The sequence below is a fragment of the Alligator sinensis genome, unplaced genomic scaffold (assembly GCF_000455745.1).
Source record: "Alligator sinensis unplaced genomic scaffold, ASM45574v1 scaffold1408_1, whole genome shotgun sequence".
NCBI lineage: Eukaryota > Metazoa > Chordata > Crocodylia > Alligatoridae > Alligator > Alligator sinensis.
Window position 1 is genome coordinate 368,898 of NW_005842519.1, and position 9,673 is coordinate 378,570.

Consider the following 9,673-nt stretch of genomic DNA (forward strand, 5'->3'; position numbering starts at 1 on the left):
ACATGCAGGGCCAGGCTCCCCTCCATGGTGCAGGGGATTCATGCAAGGGAAAAAAATGGGGATGGCTTATATCTCCTCCCTTCCTGGCACTGCCTAGGGCATCCAGCCACAGTCTGGCCCCAGGACTGGGAAAGAGGGAGTATTATAAAATCATACACAGTGTGGGTTGGAAGAAACCTCAGGAGGTCACATCCAGTCCAACCCCCTGCTCCAAACAGGACCAGCCCCAACTCCATCATCCCAGACAAGGCTTTGTCTACATGAGTCTTAAACAACTCCAAGGATGGAGATTGCACCACCTCTCTAGGTAACCCTTCCAGTGCTTCACCACTCCCCTAGTGAGGAAGTTCTTCCTAACATCCAACCTCAACTTGCCTTGCTGCAGCTTGAGCCCATTGCTCCTTGTCCTGTCATCTGCCCCCACTGAGACCAGCCCAGCTCCGTCCTCTTTGCAGCCCCCCTGCAGGGAGGTGAAGGCTGCTATTCAATCCCCCTCGGTCTTCTCTTCTGCAGACTCAATCAGCCCATTTCCCTCAGCCTCTCCTCACCAGTCCTGTCCCCAGCATCCCAAGAGAAGTGGAACAGATACAGAGCATGCCAATAGAGATAAAGGAACAAGACTGTGGTATAGTGTGTGCGCAGGCAGATGTGTGCGCGGCTGCATGTGTGCATATGCAACTAGATAAAGGTGCGTGTCCACAGGTAAGCTTATACATAAATATGGGCAAGGCTTTGTGCCTGGGTGAGTGTAAATGTGTAAATAAGCGTGGACACGTGCTCTGTGTATAAATGATGTCTGGATAAGCCTATATGAAATGTCAGCCTGTGTATTCTGCTCATACTCTTTTCCGCATCTGGATAAATAAATGCACATGCCTATAAATACAGACGTTTGTTTCTATGTGAGCATAAATGTGTCGTATGCACAGAAGGGTGCATGTATATGCATGTGTGCATGCGTGTATGTGTAAGTGCACATGTATGTGTGTGCATGTGTGCACCTGCATGTATGTGCGTGTATGTGTGTGTGTACATGTGTGTGCGTGTGTGCATGCTGTGTGTTGGGGGGGGGAGGTTTGTACAGCACGCACCCCTGCACTCTGCCCCCAGGAAAGTCAGTGCAAAGTTCTTCCCAGGCTGTAAAAACCAAACCTGCACCCAAACCTCCAGCCCCCTGTGACAACGGTGTAACTCACTCGGTTCTGCATAAACTGTCCCGACATCCATCTACAAAATACAACGGGGAAACAGAGTCAGACGCTTCTCCGGGTGTTGCATCAAAATGACTGAAATATGTATTGAAAAGATAAATGGAACAGCCGACCCTCACCCGAAATTCCCCAATTACGGAGTCCGTCCTGAAAGACCGAGAATCGACCACCTGGAAGGAGGGAAAAGATGTAAAAATTGAAATCCAGCATGAAGCGCACACGCACGCGTGCACACGCAGCCCTCCACCCGTGCCCTCAGCCCCTTCGCAGCTCAGTGCTTTGGGAAGAAGGCTGCGAGTTCTCCAGTGCCAATTTTTTCTCCCCTCTGAATTCAAATGAAAAGCTCCTGGGAAAATGCATTGCAATCCTGCGCTGTTTGGCCCCTTTCCTGTCCAGATGAGACGGTTTATACCCAAAGCCCTTGGAACAGGTGAGAGGCACCGCGGACTTGGCAGGATTTGGATCAGGTCACGCGTGCTCCATCGAGGCTTCCTTGATGCAGCGTTTCCTGCTCTCTCAAGAAGGTGAATTGAGAAAGCCCCATTCATTTAACAGAGGCTACAAACAGACATTGAATTTATCCCAGACTAGTCGTGCCTGCTTTCCCAGAACAGAAATATCCTGGGATTGAGACATCTGCATACCACCCTTCTCACCAAGGGCCAGCGAGAAGCTGAATACACTGCCACTTTCCTGCCGCTGATTCAGCAATGCAACCCCAAGACAAGACAACCCTCCAGACAAAGTTCATGATGTCCTGGGATAAACTGTTAGCACTTCTTGTCCCATGCCCCCTCTTAGGATTTATCTTAGGACATCTGAATGATTTCACTTTGTCCTGGGGCAAAATGGTTTACCCCGAGCAGATGCAACATCTGCTTGTAGCCAGAGTCATCAAGCTAGCCTGGTGGCACGGAGGACCCTTGACTTGCTTATAGCGGAGCACCGCTAGCAGCAAAATGCTCGGTAACCCTTACTGCATTGCATTAATGAACATGATCCTGCCCCACAAGACAGCAGAGCCCCCTTTCTAGAAGGGATCGGGGCTGGGGTTGTTACTCTTGGGCTAAAAGCTTAGCGACCTTCCCTGGCACTGTCCCAAGCAAGGGCAGGGCCAGATGTGACAAGGGAGGCTGGCACTTGCCTCTCGGACTCACCGTGAGGAAGATGTGCTCATCGAACAGCTCAGATGGAGCCTCAAAGATGTTGAAGAAGAAGGTCTGTTAAAAAAAGCACACAAGGGAAAGATGTAAAACAGGGACACCAAGCAAGAAGTGGTTTCTGGAGCTGCGAAAGTGGGGCCGGACTGGTGTGCCATGCCATCCCTTTCAGAGACCTCCGTCCTCAAACCAGAGAGGCCGGTGCCAAATCCTTCTGCACGCTGTAGACACGCTCAGGGACTGACAGACCGCACGGACCAGCGCAGACTACGGACCTGGCAATAGCCCGAGTCGTGAACGATACGTGCTTAAGCTGACGTACAATCAATTATCAATAAGTTTGCATTTAAATCGCAAGCAGCAGCTTGCAAAAGGCAAATAAGACTCTGTTGATCAAGCCTCTGCTATTACACTAACAACTGCTTTTTGGAAAGGTGTGTACCAGCAGCGAGAAGCGGCCGCTGACGTTTTGCTATGTGATAATGAAGAGTTGCGCGGCGTTTCAGTCCACGTCCCAAAGTGTCAGCGAAACAAAGACATCTGAATAACATCAATCAGAATATTTATTTAAATAACCCACATATAACTACTGGGTGCAACCTCAGCATATTCGAGACAACTTGCCGCCAGCCTGCGTGCCAGCTTCCTGCTGTGTCCCCTGCAGCTGGTATAGGTGAGGCTGCTGCAGGGAGCAAGATAAGTGCTTATTCCTATGCTTTGGGGCATAACCAATAAAAGGCTGGGTTATAGGCCTGTCTCTTGCCTCTTTTGCTGGTTTGGGTGGTAGTAATAATACCGTGCCAGCTAAGAGGGAAAGGAGGATCAGTGGGAAATGTGGCTGTATCATGAAGTGGTGTACAAAAAGGGCAATCCGCAAAGGGAATGATAACTGTCCCTGATTCTGTAGCTAAGCTTGCAAAGAAATCCTGATCATAGATATCAGGATTAAAAGACTGAACAGTGTTGGGTTGTTGGAAACCCCTCCCCACTTTTCAAGCCCAAATGTAGGTATAGTCCATGAAGGTATAGGTAGGTATAGTCCACCTAGTATTAGGTCTAGGTCTAGGTAAAGTAGGTATAGTCCACCTACAGTCAGGTGTTGGCCAAGGAATAGCTAGAGGCCAGTCTGGCCTTGGGAACAGCTCTGTTCTTGCAAAGATCTCCAAGTACTTTGAGAGCATCGGTGAACCAAGCCTCAAAGCAAGCAAAGAAGCATTTTACCCCTGCTGAGCTGAGCAGGGTCACCCCCCAAGCAGACACACCAGCAGGCTTGGGTCTTGCATGGATCTGCCCCATGCCAAGAGCAGAAAGCTGAGGCTGATTCGAGGCTGTGATGCAGCCCCACACCTGTCCCCTCACCAAGAGGGCAGGCTGGAGCACGTACAGCCCCATGCACAGCAGTGCTCTGACCCGCCCCCCCCCCCTCCCCCCCGAAACACCGAACCGCAGCCCGACTCGCCTCGTCGAAGACAGGGCCGTTCCCCTTGCATATCCTGGTCCGTTTTGACTGCCCGGCTGCCGTCACCTTCACCACGGGTTTGATGTTGACTCCAGGGAGCTGCCTGCCCTCGATGACCCTCACCCTGATCTGGAGGCAAAGGTAGGGAGGAAAAGGTGGGCAGAGATCAGACCCGATGGGGGCACGGCTCTCAGCCCCTGGAGTTGAGCGGGTGGCACCCACAGCAAAGGACAGACAGACGGCAGACGGCTCATGGATGCATGGACCAAGTGCCCTCCCTCAAGAGTGGATCAAGGACCTGCGTAGCCCAAAGCCAGGAATGCTAAAATGCTCAGGCTCTGTAGCTAAGGGCGGTAATGTCCTCACGCCTCGGGGTCCAGGCCCTGTGACACTCACCCCGGGTTTCACCCCTTGCCCTGCTCCCCAGGGATGTCTGTGAGCATGGCGGGTCTCCATAAGGCCATGCATCCCAGACCCCAAGCCAGTTCAGGCATCAGGGAGCAAAAGGCAAGATGAGCACTGGGCTGAGTACCTGGAAATCCTGCGGCTTGTTGGACAGAGGCTTTTTGGACGAGCTTCTCCTTCTCTTCAGCCCCTGGACGTGGTGCCCAGGGGGCTTCTTGGGGAGAGTGGGCTGCTCGGGCACCGAGGGCACCGAGGGCCCCGAGGACGGCTCCTCCTCATCCCCCGTCACAATCAGATCCTCGGTGTCCTCCTCCCCGGCTGTATCTAGAAGACACGGGGCACAAGGGCTCAGACAGGGTCTTGTAGTGAAGACACACAGCTTCGTGGCCAAGGCGTCTGCCCTCTTCCCAGCTCAGATCCCCAGGAGACATCCCTCCCTGTCTCCGAGCCGATCCAACCCGCCAAACTGGGACAGCGTCACGGCCCTGGAGCCTTGGCCCTGCTCACTGTGGAAGCCGCAATGTTTAAAGACAGTAGGATGCATTTGTGGGGCTGTTTCTCCCTCCCTGCATGTACAGCACCTAGCACTTCAGGGTCTCCATCTCAGTGGGGGCTTCAGGGTGCTGCTCTCTTCCTATGGCTAATACCAAGGGGCGTTTGTACACGCAACGTTTTTTGCCCTTTCTTGCACTGCTACGGCATGACTGTTTGCACGGGTGGGTTTTCCGGACGCTTTAAAAGTCTTCCTGGTGCATTAAAGTAAAACTCCTCGGACGTAGTTTAGTTTGGCTTGCCATGAATTAAAGCATCACATCCACGGATCTGTTGCGTGCAAACACAAAGGCACTCACGGTTGTGCAATGAGCCTCTTTGTCCACCAGATGGCACTGCGACTTTTTGTAGTTCACCCCTTAGAATTGCTTTCGCTTTCAAAACGCTTCCTTTTTTTTTTCCTTGTACCATTTGCTGGCTCCCTGCTTCCACAGCTGCGTGGTAGGGCATGGGGTGGGAAGCCCCAGCCTGGGGGGGCAGCGCTAGACCAGGCACCAGCCAGGGACCAGGCTTAATTCATTTGGCAACCTAGTGTGTGCAAACACTGATGCAATGCTCCAAAATAAACAAGTTTAAATTTTATAAACTTATTTAATTTAATGAGGATTAAACCCCATGGTGTGTACAGGTGCCCAAGGGTAACAAAAGGCACCTCAGCATGCTAGAAAGGGCCTCTTTACCAGTGAATGTGTCCTGCTCAGCTGCGGTTGGCGTCGGCTCTGGAGGGACAGGTGGTGGGAACAGGGGAGCAGCCCCTGGTGGAGGGATGTAGGATACCTGCAGGACGAGGAAGGCCTGGAAAAGAAAAAAGATTTTTCATCAGGGCTTTGTGCTGACTGTGCTTGGTGCAGAAGGAACGACAGGGGCTGGAGATACGCCGGCCCCTCTTCCTGCTTCAATGGCTCAGGTTAGTGAGAAGAACCCCACCCCCAGGGTCACCCAGCCACCCAGGTACGATGCACCAGCTCTGCAAGTGACGCTGCCATGGCCCCAAGCCAATCAACACAAGACATTTCATGTCCTCGAGGGTCTCCAGAGAGACAGCAATGACCTGCTGATGGCCCTGGGCAGATCTAGGATTATGAAAAGGAGGGAGCAGGTGGCGTGAGGCATCATCACGTATTTTTCTCCAGCAAAACAGAAGCTAGAAGCTTTACTAACAACCTGGGGCTGTATTATTCAGATTAAGATCAATGCAAAAACAAATAGCACTATTGGAGCATGCGCTGTTTTGCTTCGGTATACGTTGAGTTTAAATTAACACAACAAACTAGGCAAAAAAGAGTCAAAACAATCCAAAGATAGTGTGTCATTAGTCGTGTACTCATTATAGCTAAATGTATATCTCTTATTCATAAAACAAAATCTATCCATCTGAACGGTTCCTCCAGTACTTCACTGCCAATCGTTTCTACACCTGGGTTCATATGAGCACACCTGAGTGAAGGTTTTTAGCTAGAGCTACAAACAGTCTGCAGGACTGGGAAATACAAGACAGACATGACCGGGAATGACTAAGAGATGCAGAAGAAAGGACAGCCTGAGTAGTGGAACATCAAGACCATTAAAAAGGAGAGAGGGTCGTTCACACCTGTGGAGCGGGGAGAGATTAGCAGGAATCAGGGAGATCATTGTGAGCCACCAAGTCAAGGGATTCCCTCACTGCTGCCTGGATAGAAATGTCGCTGCCCATCCCAGGCTGTTGGATGTAAAATTTGGGTGGAGCAGGGATCCAAGTGGGGTGTGACTGTGCCACTGCACCCCCTGGACCTGCAAGCCACTGATGGCAACAGCAAGTTAGTGGCACAAAGGGGCCAAGGAGGGGAATCTGAAGTGAAAGGGTTAACGCCCTGCTATGTCACTCCAACGTGGCAGTGCACAGACACTAGCGGTCCGTGGGGCAGGGGAAGTGGTTCCCCTCAGCAATAGGTATGATGAGGGGAGGATGAGGCATGGAAGGAGGTCAGCTTTGTCCTGGAAAAGAAATCTTTCATTGCATAGAAAATTTGTTCCGGTCCAGACCCCCGAGCCACACACCCGTTCACCAGCGTGACACGGGATAACAGCACAGGGCACGGACAGAAAACAAACGCGCTGAGTCTACGGGATCAGTTCATGCATCCATTTGCCTGCCGTAACCACTGCATGCGTCCTCTGAATCCGGCACGCAGTGGAGGTGAAATCCCAGTAACGCAGAGGTTGCTTCATTCACAAGTAAGCTTGCACTTGCCACCACACAAAGCAGACGCGTGAAATGCTTAGCATGGATCACATGTGTCGCAGAGGAAGGAGCACACTTCACTTTTCCCCTGCACATGCTGTTCTCCCTCCCTCAAACACACCACGTAAGCGCCTTCTATGCTTAACTGCAAACACGCCAGCCCCAGCTGGTTGCCTGCTGCTTACGCCGTAACAAGCCCTGGTTATCTTTATGGTGGTTCAGTGCAATGCATTGCTCAGCCTTGCTGCTTTGGCATTTCTGACTTGAGTCGCCCTTAATAGACTCAACCCACCACCCCCACCCCATCCAAAGATGCCAGCTCCTAATTTCCACTCGGGTTTTTTGACAACGGAAAACTCCTAAAGCAATTCTTGTGTTGCAAAGAACTCAGCAAGACCCCAGCAGGGCAGGAGGGTTTAAACACTGTGGATTTCTATTGAATATCTCTGGGTTTCTCTGGAATCAGAACTCATCATAGAGGCGATATCTTTTATTAGACCAACTAGATATTTGCACCAAACCAAAAAAATATATATATATATATTTTTATTTTTATTTATTTTTTTTTTTTGCAAGCTTTCGGGCACATGCACCTTTCTTCAGACATGGAATGCCAAGATTATAAAATTTCTCCTAGGTGGAAATTAAAATCCATATTTCACAGGAGAGCTGAAGATGTTATAAGATCTCCTGGTTAGAAACGTTCACTTGGTGCAAATTAGGCTCAGATCAAAGTTAGAGCAGTCTATCCCTGGGTTTCTCTTGCACACCAACTGTGCTGATGTTGTGTGGCACCCTTGAAAGGATCCCGAGGCACCCCTGGCAGCTTGGTTGAGCATCGTGAGTGTGGGGAAAGGCAGGGCTGCTTTCTGCCCTATCCCAGGGCTCTGCAAGTGGACAAAGGATGCTGCAGTTTGGCCATCTGGCCAGGCCCCATAGTACTTTGCACTGATGCAGGCTACTCCATAGGCAGAGGAGAGAGGGGGAAATGCATCCTTGTATTTCCCCAATGCTCCCCCAGATAGCAGCCCTGGACTGCTGGCAGTCTCCACCATCAGGGCAAGGAAGAAGCAGAGGACTGGGAAAGTTCCTGCAGAGGCAAAGCAAGTTGTGGGGAGGAGCAGCCAGGGAGGAAGCAGGACTGTGACTGGGTTGCACGGGGCTGTGGTTCAAGGAGTCCTGGGTGACCATAAGCCGGTCACTTCCTGCCTCAGTTTCCCTTCCCGTACCCCCAGTGCATGCAGCTGGCAGCTGGTCAGGGACAGCCGCTCCGGTTCGGTGGGCACCGCAGCTAATGCCTTCGTTCAGGGCTTCGGACACTGGTTTTCTTTTCTAACCTCTGTCCCGGGAAAGCCGTGTCCCCCGGGGCTGCAAACTCGCACGCCCAGAGCAGAATCTGGCCTGCTCAACTCATACAGTGGCATCTACGGGCAGGCGGCAGAGACCTGAGGACCACAGATGGTTGCGGTGGTCCATCAGCCAACCTGCCCACCGCCCACCTGGGGAAACTGAGGCACAGGGAAGGGGGGTTCCTAAGTGCCAACCTCTGCCCAGTACTTCCCACCACCTCCCATAGCCCTGCTGCTTCTCCCCTCCGAGTAAAGAGGACGGCTGGGGGGGGGTCCCTATATCAGTAAGTGGGGGGGGCACCAGGATGATGGGAGAAAGCCTTGATTTTTGGCCACCTTCATTTTTAGCTGCCTGAGCTGAGCTGGGGTTGCTGGGCCGGTGGGCAGCCACGGCTCCAACTATCTGTGCCATGCGCCAGGTACTGTACAAACCGGGTGGTAATCGTCCCCTCCGTCCCTGCACTGCTTTGGATCAGGCTCCCAGAGCTGCTCACCCCCAGTGCAATTGGCCTCGAGCTCTGCCCCCCTGCCCCAGCCTTAGCAGGAGGCATGAGCTTTGCAGCAGCCTGCTGGCACCCCCGGGGAGGAAGGGGAGGGTGGAGGAAGGCTAGCCGAGGGCAGCAGACTTGATGGGCAAAGCCTAGGAGCCGATCTAATGGGCACAGCTCTCGTGTGGCAGAGGCGCAGAGTGGCCGTGGGGCACGGGGAGGCATCGTATAGAGCCTCAGGAGAGGCAGGACCAAGAAGAAAGAGCTGAAACCCCACCGAGGACCCCAGGCCTGGTGACTTACCCCGGTGCTCTGCTTCTTGGTGTCCAGCAGCGGCACGTTGAAGCTGGCGGCCAGGCTGGGGGAGGCCAGGACATCCCGGAGGGGGACGTGGGCTTCTCCCAGGAACCTGGAGGAAAGATAATCAGCGCAGTGTGAGCAGGAGAGGGCAGGAGACAGGGAAGGCAGCACACGGAGCCTGTGAAAGGGTCAAAACAGGGCAAAGCCCCCCTGGAAGCAATGAGAGTCGGTAGGAAACACCCCAGATTTCCTGCTTTGAAAAGGCCCGACAGGGCAAGCCCTCGAGGTCTCCTCTTCTCCAGGGAACTCTGCAAACCCAGCTCGCGCGTGTGACATGGAGACCTTAGGGAAACCCAAACTTCAAGACCCCCCCTGCCATGGTCCTCTGTGATGGGAGGCCCCTGCAGCGCACGGGGAGAGGACGTCGTGCCTTCTGCAATGGCAGAGCGCTGCCGTATGTCACCTCCCTGCCGGGAGTGCGATGGGCATTACCCAGCCCATCTCCCTCAAAAGTCTGGTTCAGCAGGT

The 9,673-nt window shown here is 52.8% G+C and overlaps 1 protein-coding gene across 6 annotated transcripts in view; it reads right to left on the reverse strand.

The window, feature by feature from the left end:
* DYSF (dysferlin) overlaps positions 1 to 9,673 on the reverse strand; it is a 198,223-nt gene that overhangs the window by 149,642 nt on the left and 38,908 nt on the right. For all 6 annotated transcript variants that reach the window (XM_025213299.1, XM_025213297.1, XM_025213301.1 and 3 more), the window contains exons 4-10: positions 9,149 to 9,254; positions 5,468 to 5,582; positions 4,363 to 4,559; positions 3,831 to 3,959; positions 2,369 to 2,431; positions 1,331 to 1,381; positions 1,197 to 1,227 (exon numbers count right to left, since the gene is read on the reverse strand). In XM_025213299.1, coding sequence (XP_025069084.1) covers positions 1,197 to 1,227; positions 1,331 to 1,381; positions 2,369 to 2,431; positions 3,831 to 3,959; positions 4,363 to 4,559; positions 5,468 to 5,582; positions 9,149 to 9,254 — 692 coding nt within the window. The remainder of the gene's footprint in view (positions 1 to 1,196; positions 1,228 to 1,330; positions 1,382 to 2,368; positions 2,432 to 3,830; positions 3,960 to 4,362; positions 4,560 to 5,467; positions 5,583 to 9,148; positions 9,255 to 9,673) is intronic.